Source organism: Anser cygnoides, chromosome 2, assembly GCF_040182565.1.
Source record: "Anser cygnoides isolate HZ-2024a breed goose chromosome 2, Taihu_goose_T2T_genome, whole genome shotgun sequence".
Classification (NCBI taxonomy): domain Eukaryota; kingdom Metazoa; phylum Chordata; class Aves; order Anseriformes; family Anatidae; genus Anser; species Anser cygnoides.
This window is the reverse complement of record NC_089874.1, coordinates 10743433-10765610: the sequence shown is the minus strand read 5'-3', so window position 1 is coordinate 10765610 and position 22178 is coordinate 10743433. Positions and strand designations below refer to the sequence as shown.

The following is a 22178-nucleotide window of genomic DNA, read 5'->3' as shown; positions in this document are numbered from 1 at the left end:
GCAAAGAAGAACAAGTAAATTAGAAAATAGCAAATAATGCAGATAGACTTAACCCTTCATCACCCTTCTCTCTAGTGTTCAGCATGTGCAGACTGCATTGAATTAATGTGATAAAAGACGAAATTTCTCAATATTACTTTCTTTCCTCCTCCTGTGGTTGATTTGTGCAGGTGTGTAAAATACACAATAATTGAGATGAGAAGTCCAGAAAGCTTTCTTGTCTGTTAAGTGTATGTAAATGTATGTAAAAAGTTACCACTTCTTATGTCTGTAATGAACCGTCTAGAGATCTGGTATGTTCAAAACTTTATACATTTCTTAACATATGCCTTTAAAATTATTTTTGATCATGTTGGAAGTTGTATTCAATGTAGTTTTTTCTTTTTTCTTTTTTTTTTTTTTCTTAGACTGTAAAGCAGATGTGGCCTTTTATCTGCCAATTTATTGAGAAGCTCTTCCGGGAGACCATAGAACCAGCAGTAAGAGGAGCAAACAACCACCTCAGCACCTTTAGTTTTACAAAGATTGATATTGGTCATCAGGTCAGTTTCTGCTGAAGTTTTTTAAGAAGTTCTACTTAATGTACCATGTTCATGTATCTTGTTTAAATCTACAAAAAAACACTTCTCAAGGACACTGGGTGGTAAGCCTGATTCTGGTTTCTGTTGTAATGTTAAAATAAAAATGTGTTAGGCTTTTTTTAACACTGTTCAGGTTTTGGGGTTCTTTTCCTTGCTGTCTCTCCTGTAGAAATCTGCTGGAGGACAGGTGGGAAGACTCAATGTAAAGTAATTCCTAGTCATGTGGAGTACATAACAACGTGATTTTAATACTGTTCATGTAATGCTTTACATTAAGCGAGCAGGAAACACTATCCTTTTCTTATCAGATGATCCAAGTGCAGTTACCTTGTCTTTTAACAAATTCGTTTTTCAGCATGTGATGTATGGAGTCCAGTCACAAGGCTGCTGGCTCAGCTTTTCCCAGGGCTGCATAGAACAATTTCAGGGAACAGATAGGTGTGTTCACCTGCTGTTCGTTCCCATGAAAGAAAGGGTCATGGTGTATAACTCTCACATGCCTGCAGAAGAGCCTGTTTGACCAGTCCAAGCTAAGAATAAGTTAACGTTATTTGCAATAGGTTGGGCACTACTTATTCTTACCTGCGTGGACCAAAATTTTACTTTCTGAGATTATTTAAAAAAAAAAAAAAAAAGCGCACAAAGTACTTTACATGCTATTTTTTTGTGGAGATTATGGACTATTTTCCATCCGTTCTGACCAGATTCCCCTAAGGAGTAGTTGTTTTAGTTGCACGGGGAGGTGACAAATTGCATTGTCTGAGAGTGTCAGATGTGCTCCAGTATAGAGAAATCAGATGTGTATTGACTTGGGGGGAGGGGAGGAGCATAGAAACTTGATATTAAATCTTTGGTAAGTCTTGAAATCTAGCGGTCTAAACCTAGTCTAATTGCCAGAAGGGTTGTGATTGAGCGGATGCTTTTGATTGTTTTGAGCTGAACTAATAGAGTTGCTTCTTTAATAATGCTTAATGCCTTTTAATAATGCTTGTAGTAAATGTCTAACTTGTTTACCTTTGGACATGAATATTTGTATATTCACCTTTATTTCTAATTTAAGAGTTTGATATGATGTATACAGCAGAAGCGTCCAACTTTGATTTGCTTCGTTGTTTCAGCCGCTGAGGATAAATGGTGTAAAAGTGTACACTGAAAATGTGGACAAAAGGCAGATCATTTTGGATCTTCAAATCAGGTAGCCTTTATTTTCATATTACAGCTGTGTCCATGCTTTAGAATATGTGCCTTGTTTGATTGGACAGTTATGCTGGGGTGAGAGGAAAATAATTGCTTTGGTGCACAAATATAGTTACCTCTAATTGATTGCATATGAATGGAGGAAGGAACTGCATGCTGTAAATAGAATTAATCTGAGGGAAGTAGTGTATCAACTCAGTGTGTGACTGCATCACTAAACGAACATTGTTTAATTAAAAACAAAACAAAACTTTCCAGAGCTAAAGCATGATCGTTTTTTTGTTTTTTTTTTTAAATGCATTAAAACTTTGTCATCGGGTTTAGTCTAATCTAAAATTTCAGTTATAAGATGTTTAGGTATTTTTGTCTTTCCTCAGTTACTTAGATTCTTTATAAACACACTATCAGATAAACAGAATGATAGTAACTTGTGCTCATACCACCAACTGAAGTAAATCTATGTATTATATAATGCTCAGCAGCTTCAGGTTTCTTTGCCCTTTCCTCGTGACCCCTTTTATATAGGTTTATAAATAGATCTAGCCAATGCTTGCCAAAGTCTTTCTCAACACTGTATCTGCAGTTACAGAGTTTTTTCAGAGCAAGCTCAGTGAATCCAGTAGCATTTGTGTATTTAGTAGTCATAGAAAAATCGTACAGTGACTACTTTTGCCTTTTTGTAGCACGTGGAAAGGCCAGGTTTGTCAGTCACTGATGATCCATCCAACAGAAGCCTTCTGCGTTTCTTGCTGCTTCCCTGGCAGTAACCAGCAGGACAATTGGGCCTCTCAGCCCGTTTTCCAAAATCAGTTCTGAACTTTGAACTTGGTTATTCTTAATTTTGAAATATTTATCTAAATCCCAACTATGTTGAAGATTCTAGGCTTCTTTATCTGATGGGCCTCAGAGTGTTAAGAGAAGATCTAAAGTGGCTGCTGCATACTTTCCTGGGTTTTAGAGTTGGGAGGCTGACGACCTCAGCAAGCAAGGGCCAATGTCTTTATTGAGTTGAATCACTTTGTATCTGTAGGAAGAAGAGAGCTATCCACATCAGGGCTAGGTGGTGTTGGACAAAATACAAGCAGGACTTTTTCTAGAGAGTCTTTCACTGGATGGATGCTGCTAGTACTAAAAGAGAAAATCTCTTCAGTTTCCTCTTTGCTAAATATTTGTAAAAATGAAATTTCAGGATCACATTTGCAAAGGAGCACTTTGCTTTTATCTTACTAACGTTCAAAATGTGTCAAAGCTCATGTTAAAATTTAAAAGTCTAGTTTCTGGTGACAACGATGTGTAAGGGGAAAAATCTTAACTACTTGAACAAAGATAAATTCTGAATAAATTGTTAATAAAATAGAATAAATAGAAATTTTACATTTGCTTACCTACATGAATGTAGTAAACACTTGGGGGAAGATAAAGGTTCCAAATCAATAAAAAATAAGATAAACTCTGTCCAATTAAATGTAAATAGTAGTAGAGAAGACCAAAAACAATTGAGGGATTGAGGAAATTCTTAGTAATAGCATACAGGTGAGTTTTGTCACCTTCTTGTAGCACAAAAACTAGAGGTACTGAAAGAAAGTTTTAGGCTGCAGATTTAAACACACAATTATTATTTTTTTCAATGACATTCTTGAATGGAGAAATTTGCTACCGTTGCATTGGCAGAAGACAAAAGTAAAAATGGGTTAAGTAGACTTTCTAAAAATAATGAAGATAGTCCAAAACACAGAATCACAGATCACTGTAATCTGGGAAACAGTCTTAGTGCTATTCTTAGTTGTCAGATTTTTTTTTTTTTTTTTTCCCTCTGGATATCTCCTGTTGACTACATTGACCACATAAAGTAGGCTTTGCTTCTGGTCTGATTGAGTACAGCTGTTTGTGTATTCATACACTACTGTCCTCATTAAATAGTAATCTATCTTTGTGATCTGTGCAGGGGTCACAAATATTTCTCAGATATTATGATCTGAATGTATAGAATTTGCTTACTGAATGAGTCTTCAACTTGTATGCTATGTTACAGTGGAATATTCTGTACTGCGTTGACTGTTGATGGACCCAGCCAAGTATCTTAGCAGATAAAATCATATTTAACTTTATTACAGGGTTGAAAGTTGTTGACTTTGTATCCTCAACTGCAGTTTATTATTCTTTTACTTCAGTTAGTAGCCATGTTATTGTGGATTTTTCAAAGGAACATACTAATACCCAGTCTTCATTATACAAATAACTTGAGTTCACCTTTCTGCTCTCTCTAATGTGTTGTTACATAATTATATATAAATTGTTTAAAATGGTGAATTAAAAATTATAAACCTATTTTTAAACTGTACAGTCACACTACATTCTTTCTGTCATGATGTGGTCTATCAGTTCCCCAAACTCTGGACACTTAGAATAGTCTGAAATAAATTCCAATGTTGCACGTTACAAGAATTTTTTGGAACTATTGTTTATTTCTGTTTAAAGGCTTGATAAGATTGCATTTGTTTGAATTCACATAGACAGCATCATCTCACATGGAGTGCAGGAGACTGCAGATGCTTTTGAATAAAAGATGTCATGAATGCAGTAACTCTTCCCTTCATTTTCCTTCGATTGCACCTTGTGGCTATTGGTTGTCGGGGGAAAGGGGCAGGGGTCCTACCCTCCTGCTTATGCTGTGAGAGTAATTTGTTTTATCTTGAGTTGATCTTTAAGCCATGAAGAGAGCAACTCCATTTTCTTCATTATTTCCCAGACGTTTCCATAATGAGATTTCACCAGACTCCTAAAAACATCTGAACAGTTTTTCACTGTACAAGTTAGGTCTTCTGGAAAATAAGAAGCCTTTTGAGAATTCAAAATTAATACAGTTCTGCAACTAGCATACCTTACATGACAATCCTGTATTGGTAGCCCCTTCTTGCTAATGGTTGATATTCCTGTGCACCATAGAAAGGAAAAGATTTCAAACTTGAAAATGTAGTTCAGTAGAGCTATTCAGCATATGAAGTCCCACCAGCATTAATTTTTAACCTCTGCAAATACTATTTTTTAAAAAAAAGTTTCCACGGTTAAGTTATAAAGCTAACCAATTCAGATTTCAGGACTGAAGTGTATCAGTTCTAGGATTTCTCAAGCAATTGATCTTGATGCAGCTTTTAATAATATGACACTGTTTTCCATGCTTTTGTTTATAGCTGTTTGGGCTTCTAAGGATAAGCTTGGAAGAACAGTAAACTACCTACCTGTTTTTATTAGCAGATATCAGATTAAAAAACATAATAATAAAAATCTATCCAATTACTACTCGAACAAATTGAGGAATAGTAGTGCTAGAAGATTGAATTAAAGCTCAAAAGGGAATAGGAAGTCTTGCAGTTGCTCCAAGAGACAAAAGTTTAACTTGCAGAAGCCTTGCTTCTACTGCAGGATCTGGAACAAGGTGCCCTGTAGAGGAAAAATCTCTTTTCAACAGTGTCTGCCCTTGCTTAAGCTGCTTTATCTCCTCTCTTAGTTCCTTATTTCATTTTCTTTAATTAGGCAGTCTATTCAGGAAGCTTTTCAGATTTCATTTATCCTTTCCTTATAACCCATATCTTCATAGGTAGCCTTCTTCTCCAGCCAGTAGGTATGACTCCTAGTTTGTTCTTATTGTCTCTCTATAGAATCATTGACAATACTAATTTCCTTGTGAAATGCCACGAGCTATCATCCTAAATTCCTTGTTAAATCTCAGAACTAGTTTGTTTTTAGACCCAATATGGCTCACTGTGGTGGTTTTACCTGGCTGGGCAGCTGAACTCTACCACAACCTCTCTCTCACTCCCCTTCCTCAAAGGGAAAGGGGGAGAAAATATTATTAAAAATGGGGTCAAGGGGTGAGATAAGGACAGGGAGATCACTCAACAATTATTGTCACAGGGAAAACAGACTCATGTAGGGAAATTAATATAATGTATTGCCTGTAACTAGCAGACTAGAACAGTGAGAACCAAAAGAAAACCAGAAACACCCATCCCCATCCACCTTGTTCACCTTCCTCTCCCCTGGCTGGTGGCCCAGGGGTTGCGGTCAGTCCCTGAGGCTTCATCCCCGCCGCTCCCTCACGGTCCCTCTCTGCCCCTGCTCCACGCGGGTCCCTCCCACGGGATGCCGTCCTTCCCGAACTGAGCCTGGGGGGCTGCCCACAGGCAGCAGCTCTTCAAGAACTGCTCCCACACGGCTCCGTACCACGGGGTCCGTCCCCCAGGAGCAAACTGCTCCAGCACGGGTCCCCCACGGGCGGCAGCTCCCCCCAGACCCCCTGCTCCTGCGGGGGCTCCTCTCCACGGGCTGCAGCTCCGGCCCGGGGCCTGCTCCTGCGGGGGCTCTCCGTGGGCCGCAGCCTCCTCCAGGCCACATCCACCTGCTCCACCGGGGGCTCCTCCACGGGCTGCAGCGTGGAGATCTGCTCCGTGTGGGACCCATGGGCTGCAGGGGGACAGCCTGCTCCACCAGGGGCCTCTCCACAGGCCGCAGGGGAACTGCTGCTGCGTGCCTGGAGCACCTCCTGCCCTCCTGCTGCACTCACCTTGGGGGCTGCAGGGCTGGGTCTCACTCCTCTCTCCCAGCTGCTGTGGTACAGTTTTTTTTTCCCTTTCTTCAATCTGCTCTCACAGAGCTGCAAACAGTTTTGCTTACTGGCTCAGCTCTAAACTAGCCACTGACAGGTCCCTTTGGAGCCGACTGGAGCTGGCCCTGATCTAATGTTGGGCAGCTGCTGGGCCCTACTCACAGAGGCCACCCCTGCAGCCCCATGCTACCAAACCCGTGCCATGTAAACCCAATACACTCACAGCATGTGCAGTTCTGGAGAAGATTCGCTCTTCTAGGAGAAGATTCACTCAGCTCTCTGCTGATACACGTTTGACCTGTATGGAGCTTCAGGGAATGCAGCAGCTAAAATCTGAGTCTGTGTTCTGTGCAGTTAATTTTTCAGCCTTATCACATGGGCAAAATAGATGGGGATTTTACGATCTTCTACAAATCTCTCTGATATATAGGCCAGCATGTACACAGTCTTAATCCTCTGACCCAGTAAGTGGTGCCCCCCAAAATGGGATGCAAAAACTCTTCAAGGGAAAATTTTCATTGTTTTCTTGTTTCCTTCCCTCTCCTTTCAGAAAGGGCTTGATTCTGTTTTGGCTTAAACCTTGCTCGGTGAATTCATCCAGCTCAGCATGCCCAGCTTATTGAATTTCTAAATATGACTGTTATAGCAAGTCTTTGAATAATTCAGACAACTTTTGATTTGTAGCAAAATAACAACCTCTGTATAGTGCTTCTCATGATTACACTGCATGAAAGTGGGTTTAGGAGCACATAGTGTCAATGAGCCTTTTATAATAGGTTTCCTAAAATGGAATATGAATTGTGCGTCTGTTATTTCCCCAAAATAAGGCTACACCTGTGTTTTGTCGTATGCATCCTTCTGGAGATGATAGCATACTTCTTTGTGTTAATTACTGAGTGTTTTGATGATAGCGGTGATGTTTTGAGGGGCATGTTTTTTTTTTTTTTACTGTCTTTATGTTTTAATGTTTACATGTATTTTTTGTGTAGACAGATGCAAAGTATTGCTATATGCAGAGTAAAACTAACACTTGCAGTTTAGTCTATAAAAATGAAATGTTCACTTTTTTTGTTTTGTTTTTTTTTTAGTTTCGTTGGAAACTGTGAAATTGACTTGGAGATCAAGAGATACTTCTGCAGAGCTGGCGTGAAAAGTATACAGGTGAAGTTCAATATTTTTCTTTTTTATTTTGATAGCCAGTCATCACTGAATTGTCGTTTGCTGATGAAATCATTTACACATTGCCAAATTACACCACTAATTGTGTAATTTTGTTGCTTAATTTTTTTTTTCATGATTGCATAATATTGATATTATGTAAACTTCAGTAACATGACTTAGCTGAAAGGGTACATTCAGATATAGAGCTGTTTTAAATCAGTACCATTTTCTGCTGGAGAAGATAGACATAATTTCACATGAGGCCAGTGCAAGTGTACGTGTGAGATATAGGTTCATGAGGGGGGTTTGTGTACCTTAAAACTCTTTTTTATTTAATATCTCAGTGTTAGATGTGATTATTAGTTTTAGGTATGGGCGCTCCTACCTTTTGATAATGTTTCACAAGTTTCCTCAAATTTCTGGTGACAGATCTCTCTAACATGGAGAAAAAAAAGTATGATTTTTTTTTGTCTTGAGATACCTATAAGCATGTACCTACTTTTCTTCTAACACGTATGGATTCTACTGTTTTGTTTGGTACCATATTTGTTTATGTTGAACTATATAATTAATCTACTTCATACTTTTAGCAAAATTACTACTGACATGACATAGTATCATGTAGATGAATGAAACGATCTGTAAGTCCAACTCTTTAGTGCCTGTGTAAATTTTTTTTTTATTTGGATGACATGATGATACAAATACATATATACACAGATAGATAGATATCAAGAATTCTTCCATACTCAGGAACTTCATGAATTAGGAGTGTGAGCATTGCCAGTGAAAAGATTTTGTTTAAAGCTCAAACTAAAGTAAATTCTATTGCCTTTTTTTTCCTCCCATCCTCTAGATCCATGGTACTATGAGAGTTATCCTGGAACCACTAATTGGAGACATGCCCCTAATTGGAGCACTATCACTTTTTTTCCTTAGGAAACCTGTAAGTACTATTATCTCTGTTTCTAGTCTTTTTAGATTGTTGATGATAATAGTCAGTAAACGATGAAGAATTAAGCAGCAAAAGGAAACAACTTGGGAAATCACTATTATTTGGTTGAACTTAGTTTCTCAGAAAAATAGTGCAACACATTTTATGAATGCTAGAAGAAAAGGTGAATAATAATTACTTTGAAATTATGAAACGTGTTGTGTCAGAGCTGTCAAATTTTCCTTACAAGCCTTATGATTAAGAGGAGAGCAATGGATACTGTCTAGGTGATTTGTAAGAAAGCTTTTGATGCTGTTTCCCCTGGCAGTCTGCTAGAGAACATGGTCTGTGTTAAAATTCCACAAGATCTGTGCAGTTGTTTGGAAAACTGTGGCAGTACTACTCACCCCAAATTAAAGTCAGAGTGGATGTATTGAGATTACCTACTCTGCTGATTAAAGTTTTTATGTTAGATAGCAGGTAAGTGATTTCCATTACATTTACCAGAGACCCAAGTATGAGAACAGGTGAAGCACAGAGATAGAATTGGCATCCAAGTCAATCATGACAGTAGCAGAAGTTGGAGGGGGAGAATATGTCACGTAATTCAGTTGGAAGAAGTGCTGGGCGAAAGTGCCTGTTGGAGCAGGAATAATAGCCAAAGCTGCGCCAGCGGTGTCTTGCTGGTATGAAGATGGCATAGCTAGACCAGGATGTGTAAACAAGAGGAGAGCCTGCAAGACATGTTCTGTTTCAGGTATGGCATTTCAACAAAGATATTAACCAACTGGAGAGTATCCAAAGTAGGGAGGTGAGAATTAAGTTGATTGTCAAGGACAGACCAAAAGAATGGGAATTATTTAGTTTAGAGAAGACTGAGGAGAACATATTCTTAAAAAATGTGAAGGGCTGTTATAATAAAGCAGCACACAATGCTTTCTGCATATCCATGGCAGATAGGATAACAAATAATTGCAGCAAGAAAGATTCAGGATGGACAAGTGGAATGAGAGAAAGTCTGAGTGGTAGTGCTAGTGAGGGACTGCAGTAGGCTGCCTAGAGATATTTTGAATCTCTGATGTCTTTTAAGAACAGACTGGATATGCATCCATTAGGACTGACATAAGTATAGCTCTTAACCCTTCACAAGGTTCTGACAAGGATGTCCTCCTTCAGCCTTTTGGCAGTACTTTGCCTGATGCAGCCCAGAATACTGTTAGCTTTCTTTGTTGCAAGGGCATGTTGTTCAACTCTGTGTCCACCAGGAACCACAGGTCCTTTTCTGTCAGGCTGCTTTTACCTGGGTGGTCCCCAGCACGGTGCATAGGGCTGTTCTTCCCCAGGTTCAGAACTTTGTACTTTTCCTTGTTGAACTTCATGAGACTCCTGTCAGCCTATTTCTCCAGCCCATCGAGGACCCTCTGGGTAGTAGCACAACACTCTGGTGTGTCCGCCATCCTCCCCAGTTTTGTGCCATCTGCAAAACTTGCTGAGGACATGCCCTGCCCCATCGTCCAGATTGCTAATGACGATGTTAAACAGGACTAGACCCAGAATTGACCCCTCAGGTACATTGCTAGTTACTGGCCTCTGATTAGACTTTGAGTCACTGATCGCCACCCTCCAGACCTGGCTGTTCAGCCAGTTTTTATCCCACCTTGCTGTCTCCTCATACATCAACAGCTTGTCTATGAGGATGTTATGAGAGACAGTGTCAAAGGCCTTACAGAAGCCCAGATGGGCAATATCCACTGCTCTCTCCTCATCCATCCGGTCGGTCTGTTCATTGTAGAAGCTTATCAGGTTGGTCAAGCGTGACTTCCCCTCGGTGAATCCATGCTGACTGCTGATGATTTTCTTCTCTTTCACGTGCCTGGAAATGGCTTCTAGGTCTACCTGCTCCAGCCATACAACAGCCTCGTTTCAGAAAAATGTAAAGGAGTGTATAATGCACATTGCACGTTTGCTGGGAGAAAATCCTTTGATATTGTATATATGTGTGTGTAAGGCAGTTTCAGTGATTTGAACTTTGATACTCCTTTTAATAGGTACCAGTAAGAGGGGTTAACAGCAAATAGGAACATAATGGAAATTCTTATTATATACAGACTTCTTTAAAGAAAATAATTGTTTCCATCTATGATTCAGAAGTATACATTCCATTGGAAGCTTTTGTGTCTCAGATATGTTCTAATTACACTGTAAAAGTCATGTCAACATTTAACAATTTCAGACTATGCCAGGTCATACGTTGCAAGTATATGGGTTTAGGCACTTTGAAACAGTCTCTGATCATCTTGGTTTTCTCATCAGTCTGCAACTCTGGAAAGTTGATTTAGTTTTCAAGGTGTCAAGGGATGCGTGTGTATTCTTTACTTGAATAGCATCAGAAAGCATGCTATTAGAGTCTTCAGTGAAATCCCATTCTTTTAACAATTATTTTGAGCAGATGTCCTATGGTAAATTTTTGCTGACTCAGTGGAAAGATGGGCTTCTGAGAGTGTTCATGTATGGTATAACGAGACCTTCTAGTGCTGGTTGCTTCTTTCATGTGGCTTGTTTCATCTCTGTAGCGAAACCATGTTTGCTTGGGTAGGGGGAATATAGACTTAAGTCTCAGTAAAACATGTACAATAGGAAATGGTTTGCAGATAATTTAGTGAGCTCTTTCGCAGAAGTGAAGTACTTCATGCCAAACTGATAAAAACATCATTGCTCTTATTTGGAGAGAATTGGGCACCAAATTTCAATTTCCACACATTTCTTTGAAGTGGGTCTAAACATTAGGGAGATGTCTGCTTAGTTTTGTCTCATTTTTATCCTCTGACATGAGTAGTATGGGTTTAGGGCATCTGTTAATGTTCATGTTTACATTGGCAAACTAAGCAGGGCCATGACAAGGATTTGAACGCTGCATTACAACAGTCTGCACTTTGTAATCCTTAGCATTTTATTCCCCTGGTCTTATTTTGCTGCTCCTTGCTTTTATTTTGCTGTTTAGTGCTCTCCCAAACAACTTCCAGACTCAGTACAGCGCACAGTTTGTTACAGGGACTTGCCGATAGGCAAGTTAAATGCAAACAGTCTTTTCTGGGGGAGCAGGGAGAAGAGTTTAGCTGTGTGGACACAGGCTTTATTTCTTATCTATGGGGTTAAGAATGGTCCATGACCTGTTCTTAATGTTGTCGATGTGGCTTGTGTCATCTCTCTGTTCTGTTTTGACTTCACCGAGACGGAAGCCAGCGTGCGCTCCTCCTGCAGACAGAAGCCTTTCTCCTGGCACACTCAGTGCCTGAGCCATGACAATATTATTACGTATTATGTCTGGACTACTTCCTTAGGGTATGCCCTGCAGCTATTGCTTCTTTCTTGCTTTCTAGGGGAGAGGTAGGAAAACTCGCGTAGTAGCATAGCCCTACTGGACAGGGAGGAAGAGATCAGCAACAGGTGTGCTTGTTGTCCCAGGCGGTTCCTAATATTTCCTCTGTTTCCCACTCTCAGCATCATCCTCCAATAGCTTTTGTCTTAACCTTTCATTCCTGCTACTTTCAGGACCTCTCCAGTTGCATTTTTAGCTGCAGTAAATGTTTCCATCCCTCATCTATTCTAAGGTCTACACAATTGCTAAGTGCTCATCTCAATCAACCTGCAACTAAGCCAGTAAACCGAAAATATAGCAAATGAAACACCTCTCATTTGTCGTCAGTAGCTTGCTGAACAAGTGACTTTAGGAAAAACTTTGTTAGAAGTAATTTTGTCTTTAGTCCTATCCCCATCCCACCTTAACAGGGGTCTGGTTGACTTAGTGGTACAAAAAAGGATGGGAAATAGACTAAACTATTAAAATTAAAAAGCACCTCACCCGCATCACTCCCCCCCTCCAAAAAAAAAAGTTACAAAATTATTGAAGTATTTTTCACCCTACTTCCATTTAAAAACTAAGCTTGGTGGTCAAGTTCCAAGCAAACCGAAAGTACAGAAAATGCATCTGGAAGCATGTTATTCCATAGTTTTAGGTTATACACAGCTCTTTAGTTTTTTTCCCAAGCAGACTTCTTTCCCCACTCCAGTGTACTTTCTTGGTATTTGTTTTTCTGACTTCTGTAGAAAAATGTAAAATAGTGCTTATTATAGCAGTACCCAAATTCTGTCACCTTACTAGAGAGCAAGTGGCTGCAGCCAAGAAAAGCTTTTCTTCAGTTTTCCTGTTAGGAGAGATGAGGAATTAGTTGGCAGCTAGCCGGAGATTTTGTTCTCATATTTTCCAGTCCAAAGTAACTGGCAACAATTCCACTTGCTCTGTATCATCTGTTTGCTGGCCTTAATGACTATATAAGGCAACACTGCCTAAATTAATAGTTCTGAACATGCTTGTTTAATGAGTTTGCCAGTCTCATATTTCCAAATAATTCACGGGGCTTTTGATGCTGCAAGAGTTATTTATTACTTTGCATAAACTTTTAAAATACTGTATTTTGCTCTTGTTTTTGCGAAGGTACTAAAAGTTTCATCAGCTTATAAAGTATTCCCAAATTTGTAAGACATCTCAAGAGAGAGAAATATGTGCATTCCTAATGTTTTGAAGTTTTCTTTTAAATCTGTGAGCTTCAGCGCTAGAGAAGTTAGCGCGGTGTAAATGGCTAAGGTCTTTCACAAGGTCTTTTTCATGGCTTCTCATTATGTTAGTACAATGTATACTTACCATATGTTCTGTTTCTCAAAGTGTAGTTATCGTTCAGCTTTAGAACAAATTATCACATAGTTAATTAATCTGAATTTTTTGTTCATTTATAGAAAAGTATATGGTTTTTACAGCTGTACTGTGAATTGGTAATTTTCAAAAGCTTGTTCAGTGACACACTTAATATTGAAAACCAGTCCAGAACCAGTCCTTTTCTCTTTAAAAAAAAAAAAAAAAACAAACCCACCTTCTAGCCACACCCCACCCTCTCCCTCCCCCAAAAAACCACTATGACCAACAACAACAAAAAAAAAAAGCACAGCAAATCATAATACTATTGTTCTAAATAAAGGATGGAAAGTAAGATGCCTTCCAGGAAAAGTGGGCAATTATTCCAAAGCACTTATTTTTATATTCACACTTTGCCCTTCACTTGCTGAATCAAGCTGTGCTCTACACTCTTTACAGATTGATTCTGTCCTTTAGTTGTGCTTTATTTAATATTGTTTTAGTTTCATTTATTATTGGCTGTCTTTGGAAAATTCAGTGCTGGATGTGAGTTTCAAAATCATCAGTAAAGATGAAAATTAGACTCTAAAGGAATCCTTGCATCAAAAAGTACTCTCTAGTGAAATGCCTGGAGAAAAAAAATGAAGTGGTTATGTGGAATACAGAAGAATATTGTTTGGTTTGCTCTCAGTTGATCAAAAAACAAAAAAGCCTTCAGAATGTATAGGACTACGGATATCTTTGCTTTTTAACCTCTTTTAAAGGGCCTTGTGGAACACCTGGATAAATTCTGGAGTGTAGGTACTGCTACAATATATATATGTTTTTTAATTACTCATGTTACTCTTGATTATAAAGTGAAAATCATTTGCTCTGTTACATTGAATGCTTATAATTTGCTATAACATTTTTTTTTTTAATTTGAAAGGCTGTGGGATGGTTTCAGGACTGTTTTAAATAAACAAATGTTGCTGCTTCCACAATACCTTAGTCTCCTCTCCCTATGCCCTCCTTCCTTTCCGTGTTAGTGTCTTCCTTTTACCAGTGTTGAAACTTCTGATCCTGAAGGAAGCTGGCTCAGGGAGGTAAGCACGCAGAATATTAAGCACAGCAAGAAGTGACTAGTTTCTCTTCTGTGTCTTTTAGCATCTTGAGCTGGCTCACTAAGGAGTCAGTGTGCCCATACTGTGTGAGGGTATGAGCAGAAATGCAGGAGTGGTAGAAGGATAGAAAACCGTACAAAGGAGAGGCAATCAGCTTGAACTGTAACTTCAAGTAGATGACACTAAGAAGAATAGCAAGGTGTATAGGATTCTCGTGGGACCAACCATGAAGCTTCTTTTGGTTACTTTCATTCAAACTTACCTGCCGTCTTCCCCCCACTATACACCTTATCTGTGTAGTTATTCTCTTGCTTAAATCTTCAGGCAGTTACAACTGAAAAACTACTGCTGGTAAACACGGTTCCTGTGCAAAGATACACATCTGTTTCTTAGAACAATGATGAAAACCAGTGTAATTTCCACTTCGTGACATTGTACGATCTAGCCATGCTTGAGAGACTGTGTTTATCATCTGTTTACTGTCTGCTGAGGAAATGCACTGGGGAATGTCATTTATTAAATTATTACAGTAATATTGCAGTTTTGCAGTATAGAAGTTGTGGGCTGTGTTCTGTTACAGCAGACAAATTTTACTGTATTCCTGCATGACCATTCGCAAATAATAGAAGAGGGCATGTTACTTCCCTTCTTATAATAAATTTCTGAGAAAAAATACAACTTAGCACTGTAGCTGTATCACTGGCAGGGCTGAAATTTGCTCTGTGGAAATCTTCCTCTTCCATAACTTGACTGGCAGGAAGTTTTCCATCAGCATTTTAAAATACTTTGTGGCTTTTCTTCTGAGAATTAGTAGTGCTTTTGGCAGCCAATAAAGCCACAACTCTGGCAGTGTTTAGAGGCTTCCTTTTGTACTGCAATGAGCTATTGCAATGGCACTGTATATTCTATATGCCAGTACGTTTGTTTCAATTTGTAAAGGCTGTTGGTCTTCACTTTGTTTTAGGAGGATTGTTTTATTACCATTTGTTTAAACGTCTATGAACATCAGAACTATTCTTGTCTGTTACTTACACACCCTGGCACTTGTTCTGTGTTGCATACAACTAATTTAGGGATTTATCAAACTTACTAATGTAGTAGCAGATTGGTGTAGGGCTTTATGTTTTTTTACTGTGACATCTGCATGTGTTTTTTTAAACATAATTTAAATTTGCATTGTTTTGCTTTATCAACCCTAAGGTATGCACCGTGCACATTAGATGCCCCTGAACTCCTTCACAGTCTCCTGAAATAGCAAAAGTAGCAAATTCTTTTGTTCCGTTTTTTCCAGTTCTTTTTACTGTCACTTTTCCAGATGATTAATAAGCATTACGTGTAACCAACTCATCCCATCTCTCACATATAGAGAATATCTGGGAACTTTCCATTTCTGTTTTCTGAAAGCTGTCTCTGGAATAGGCTTTGGAAGCTTTCCACTTTTCGTGGTGCTTCTGCCCCTGTGTTACGCAGGTGAATTCCCAAACTAGTCAGTTTGAGGGCTTCTTGCCCCCACACCAAGGATGCTTTAAAGACTCAAATACTGCAGATAGATGTCAGGAAGGAAAACAAAGGAAAATTCAGTAAATATTTGGAACTCATAGCTTATGATGGGATTTCTACTCTGTTATATGGTATATGACATGGTTATGCATGATGTCCAGTTTTGGTTGAATGTTTGATTAATAAATTCTAAAATTATATAACCAATTGATCAGACCTTAAGTCAGCCAGGGTTTTAAGGTGCACCAAAAACAGTTCTAACCATTGAGTTTTCTTAAAACACAAAATAGGTGGGGTACTTTTCAAATAGATCCCAGCTTTAATATTGAGTCAGTCAACTAGTAAAGTTTAAAAACTTGCTAGGAGCATTTTTCCATTTGGGGTCCTTGCCACCTTGCAAGAAGGGAGGAGAAGCTGTCAGAACACTGCCCTGTCCCCTCAGCATCTCACTCCCTCCTCAGGCCTCCCACCACTCCCTGTGCATCTCTGCTGAGCAGGGAGAGATGTCGTTTCTGACTACTGACAAGGTGCTGCCTCGATTGGACATCCAGGGCCCAGTATGGAGCACCTGGCAGCCTTTCTTTGCTTTGTCTCCTCTGCCCTCCTGGGCAGCTGCACTCTAAAATCATCACATAAATAGTCCTTCATTTGTGGTACGAAAATTTGGTTGGACCAAATCAGCATTTAAATGTAGACATGTTTTGTTAATGAAATACCAGTTGCAATAAAAAAGTCACCTAACCCTGTGAGTACACGTACATCTAATCAGTTTGTTGGACAGACGTTGGACAATCACTGGTTCCCTACATAAGGATTTTATGTCCCTTTTCTTTTCCTCCAGCTTGTGTAATAAAACATTTACATGAATAAGAGGGATTTGTGTCTTGGTACGAGTGTACTTTCAGGTGTGTTGCATTAGTCTTCAGTATAGCCTAGATAAGACAAATTTCTTGGATTTCATGGAAGAAACATTTTTTCCCCACTGCTGTGAGCTGAGGAAGAATTGAAAGAAGTTTGAGTAACATGACAAATGTGCTCACTAATTGGAAACCTGAATGGCTGTCTGAAATCCTGCCCTAGGCCGGTTTGCTGTCTGGTAGCAGTCTGTCTGTTTGCAATGCATCTCACCTCTCTGTCGCAGCGAGTTATGGAAAGACACCACACTGTTTCTGGCTCCTGGCAGAGTTTCACCCGGTGACAAACTCTGCACGCAGTCTTTCCAGTGCCCTGCTCATTCTGCTGCAGCGAACCAGCTGGCATCCCTTGAATTTAGCTAAACCAAGAGAATTATGCGTTGCTTAAAGTACTGACAGAGAAGGAAATTATATTGCTCAGCTACTTTGGACACTTACAGGCCAGACGTTTTTCTGTTTAAGTATGGATTTTTCTGTATACAGTACTTCATAAGACGATTGATAACTAGCAGTCTTCCTTGCTCCCTTTTCTTCCACAGGGCACTTTAGGTTAGTGACGATCCTTTAACTTGCTACTAGAACCACAAGTTTTAAGGGTTCTTCTTCCTCTCCCACGAGTTACGGGATGGTACTGCTCAAAATGTAGAATGAAAAGCCTTGCTACTTGGCTGTGACTGGAAGGCCTTCATCATGCATACCAAGCACTGCAGTAAATTTGACTACTTCTTTCTCCACTGGGTATTTCTGTTGTCAGTGCTCATCTGTGTAGTACTGCAGATAACAGCTTCTTTGCTTGAATTTTGTGTTGCTTTTTGGAAAGCTCTTCTTTTTGTACATTACAAAATGTGTATCTTATGCTGGAGCCTGATTATGTTTGGAAGGCAAAAGTGTAAACCAAGGTTTTGAGAGGAATTAACATGAAGGAAAATCAAACAAACAAAATGCATCTGTCACTAATAGCTGTAGATTAAGACCAGAGAGCTTGTTTTACTACAGTGATGTCAGGTGTATTTCCAATTACTGCTGGTCTCTTCAGGTAGAACTGGAAAGGAAGCACAGCATTGGGAAATGTAGCAAGTCTTGTCCACAAGTGGAATTTACCTTCAAAGCCCAAATAGTTAAAGCTTGATTTATGCCAGGAGTTTGAAGGCTTATATCCCTTCCAAAACATTTCATGGCTTAAGATTTATTTGCAAAGCTCTTCTATTAATCCTATAAAGTGCTTAACCTTAGTAATGTTTTTGACTTTCTTAGCCCCAGCTTTGAGTGGAAAATGAATTGTCTTCAACATTTTGGAAACTGACCTGATTTTTGCTTTTTGTAGTTGTTCCTGTACAATGAAAGGATGAATAGAAGTTTCTGATTAACACTTACTGCTATTCTTCTCTAAATGCCCACTATTATTAGCAATAGTTTTTCAGTTTCTTTATGTGTTTAAATTTCACATGCTTCATGGCTTAATGGCAGCTAAGAACTAATGACATTGAACTGGTAGCAGTGCTTTTGAGAAGAGGTGTGTAATAATCAAACTATTGATAATGAGGTTGTACCGTAGGAATGATTATGTTTTATATGCTATGATGCAACCTTACAGAATGCTTTTTAGTCATACTAATTGAAAATCTTTCCATTCTCAGTGATATCTGTTAGGTTCTTTATTTTGTTCCGAGCAGTGGCTGTTAATACAGAGAGCACTGTTATACACGTTTCAGCCTAATGTAGGAGATGTTTCTCACTGCTGAATTTCAGCATGCATTATGTTGCTCAATTCAGTTAAGCTTCTTTAGGTGACAGTGAGGAGTTTTGCCTTGTTAACTGCTGTATGCAAATGCCAAATGAAGCATGAAAAAAATGAAAAGGAAATGCAAGGAATTTCTATTTATTCTGAAAATATCAGTATGTAAAGCTGTTAAATGTGTGATGCAGGTACAAGCATTTAAGAATAAAGGACTACTTTATGGTGTGTATTTTCCTTCTACTTTGCTTATGAATAATTAAAAAAAAAAAAAAGGAATGAATCTTGTAACAAAATGGATTCCTTGTCTTAAAACAGTATAACATCGGTTCTTCCAGAGTATTGCTACACTGCATAAATCTTCTAAGTGAGACATAATGTAATGTTAAATAATTAAGGAGTAGCCATCTAACGTTAATTGCTTATACTGTGGAGATGAGCAAATAGATGATAACTGATTACCCTGTGTTAAGAGGTATTCCAACCTATAAGTAAAGACACTTGTAATTAAAATTTCTAGTGTCCAAAAATTATTTTATCACAGAACTTTTTTTGGAAAGCTACCTGTTACCATCTGCTCATGCAATTTGGTCAGTAGTTTGTATTATGTTCAGACAATATCTTTCCTCATAATGTTATTTCATTTACCTCTACTGTTGTGTGCGTCTGCAAGCATGAACTTGGAAGTTCAGGTTTATATTAGATAATATCTGATATTATGTTTTTGCTTTGTCCTGCAAGATAATTACCATACACAGAAACAAGTAAATAAGTGAGAGGATGTCTTTGGAGCATACTAGTTATAAAGACAAAAATAACTTAATTATGAAATGTAATTACCACCAGGCAAATAAAATTTCTCAAATTCAATTTCTCCAATGGTGTATTTCTCTAGTGATGTAACAGCTAAAAAATAAGCGATACTGGCAAATAATGCATTTTTTTAATTTACTTTTTAGCACAATATCTTTTTGATGAAACTTGCAAAATGTGGCTTTAGAAATTTCTTAAAAATGGACCTAAGCTTTTATAGTAGCATTGATTCTGCAGTATCTTATTAGAAAGCTCCTGTTATTTCTAAAGCTACAGAACTCAAAGGAAGAATGTTACTCATAGTAGAGCAGTGTCTAACATTTCTGTTCTCTATACTGCTTCTATTTTACTGTGGATACTTTGGGAAAGTGTTTTTGGGGTTTGAAGCAGAACGATAAAAATGTGTTGTTTTTTTAATTGCTATCTCACTTTCATAATTTTTGTATCTGTTGAGATATTGAATATAGCTCCTGGGCAAAAATCACTATAGGAAATGGATGGGTAAAGGAAATACTTCATAATTGGGAAGGGAAAAAGGGAGGACAGAAAGGCCCATTTTGTTTCTCGTACCCCATAATTAAATACATACATCTGGCAGAAATTTCTTGTTTACTGCATTTTAACCCACACAATATAAAATTATGTGAAGAAAGAAAATGAATTGAATAGAACTTAATAATGAAGTTTTGCTGTCATTTTGAGAGCTGTTCCCTTCTGTCTGATTATGTAATGACAGAATGAAAAATGGATTTGACATTCATTCTTTTGCAGTCTGGGAAACTTGAAGGGTTTAGAAAAATTGCATTTAACGGAAGCAGATAGATAAACTGCAATGATCTGGATAAACTTGTAGTTATTTAGTTCTAAGTGCCTTGGTTTCTAAATGTTAAACTAAGTCTCATTTTAGTTGATGGAGGAAGAGTAAAAGCTTCTTTGGATCATTCCCCAGAGGTTAAGGTAGATGTCTATATTAGAGAAGTCCTCTTTCTGTCTCTCTCTTGACTACACAGAGATGCAAGAGTGTAATATGGTAAAAGGAGGTTAAAACAAATTTGTAGGAATTTTCTGAATGGCTACCAGTAGAGCAAGTGCTAAATATTAAGCATGTGTTGGAACCTGTGGGTTTATTCACCCTTCTCAATGGCATAGTTTGGAAGGCACTAATCTTATAGCCTGGATGTTACCAGATGCATTTTTTCTCTTGTAGTAGATTTGTGGAATCACAGAATGTTTGAAGTTGGAAGGGACCTCTGGAGATCACCCTCTCCAACCCCCCTGCTTAAGCAAAGCCACCTAGAGCTGGTTGCCCAGGACCATGTCGAGATGGCTTTTGAAGCTGCCAAGGATGGAGACTTAACAACCTCTCTGGGCAACACTGTGCCAGTGCTCTCGTCAGCCAGTAAAAAAGTGCTTCCTGATGCTTAGAGGGAACCTCTTGTATTCCAGTTTGTGCCCATTGCCTCTTGTCCTGTCACTGGGCACCAATGGAAAGAGCCTGGCTCTGTCCTCTCTGCACCCTTAAGGTGTTTATAGATAATGATAGCTGCCTCTACACTGAACAGTCCCAGCTATCTCAGCTTTTCCTCATCTGAGTGGTGTTCCAGCTCCTTAATCATCTTCATGGCCCTCTGTTGGACTCTTTCCATCATGTTCATAGAATCATGGAATCCTAGAGTGCTTTGGGTTGGAAGGGACCTTTAAAACCATCTAATTCCAACCCCCCTACCATGGGTAGGGACACCTTCCACCAGACCAGTTTGCCCCATCCATCCTGGCCTTGAACACCTCCAGGGATGGGGCATCCACAGCTGCTCTGGGCAGCCTGTGCCAGTGCCTCACCACCCTCTGAGTGAAGAATTTCCTCCTAAGCCCTAATCTAAATCTACTCTTCTTTCGCTTAAAACTATTACTCCTTGTCTGTCCTATCAGTACACCCCCTGACAAAGAGTCCCTCCCCAACTTCCTTGTAGGCCTGTAGGCCCATGTTAGGTATTGGAAGGCTGCTGTAAGGTCTCCCTGGAGCCTTCTACAGGCTGAATAACCCCAGCTCCCTCAGCCTGTCTTAGCAGGAGAGGTGCTCCAGACCCTTGATCATCCTTGTGGCTGTCCTTTGGACTCACCCCACCAGATCCATGTCATTCATGTGCTGTGGCCCCAGAGCTGAATGCAGCACTCCCAATGGGGTCTCTTGAGAGCAGAGCAGACGGGGACAATCCCCTCCCTCACCCTGCTGACCACGCTGCTTTTGATACAGCCCAGGACACGGTTGGCTCTTGGGGCTGCAGGCGCTCATTGCTAGCTCATGTTGAGCTTCTTATCCACCAACACCCCTAGGTCTTTCTCCTCAGGGCTGCTGTCAATCCATTCCCCACCCAGCCTGTATTTCTGTTTGGGATTACCCCAGTCCAGGTGTGAGACCTTGCACTTGGCCTTGTTGAATCTCCTGAGGTTCACACAGGCCCTCTTCTCAAGCTAGTCCAGTTCCCTCTGGAAAATGTCTCTCACGTACTGGGGAACCCAGAACTGGGCACAGTGCTTGAGGTGTGGTGTCACCAGTGCTGAATAGAAGGCAGGGATCACCACCCTTGACCTGCTGGCAATACGTCATGTAATGTGGCCCAGGGTAGCATTAGTCTTCGTTGCGGCAACGGCACATTGCTGGCTCATGTAGGTTCCTGCAGTACATCCCATGATATGTATTGTCTTTTACTGTGGAATATTCAGGCATTAAATCTTAATACTTTTCCATTAAAGAAAGGATAATGATTATGAGCAAATGTATTTTTTTTCTACCAAATTATCTGTTACAGGTAGGCTAAGTGCTTCATAGATAACATTGTTGAAATATTTGGCCACTATTACAAAAGTACATTAAGTAACAGTGCACCTTATGTAAGTAAGTGTATTATGTGTTATCTTTAGTCTAAGTATTCATAAACTATTA

General features: G+C 39.3%; 1 protein-coding gene across 3 annotated transcripts in view; it reads left to right on the top strand.

The window, feature by feature from the left end:
- Window positions 1-22178, top strand: part of ESYT2 (extended synaptotagmin 2) — an 84605-nt gene that overhangs the window by 28645 nt on the left and 33782 nt on the right. For all 3 annotated transcript variants that reach the window (XM_048050535.2, XM_066991453.1, XM_048050536.2), the window contains exons 3-6: window positions 408-542; window positions 1700-1776; window positions 7473-7545; window positions 8402-8491. In XM_048050535.2, coding sequence (XP_047906492.1) covers window positions 408-542; window positions 1700-1776; window positions 7473-7545; window positions 8402-8491 — 375 coding nt within the window. The remainder of the gene's footprint in view (window positions 1-407; window positions 543-1699; window positions 1777-7472; window positions 7546-8401; window positions 8492-22178) is intronic.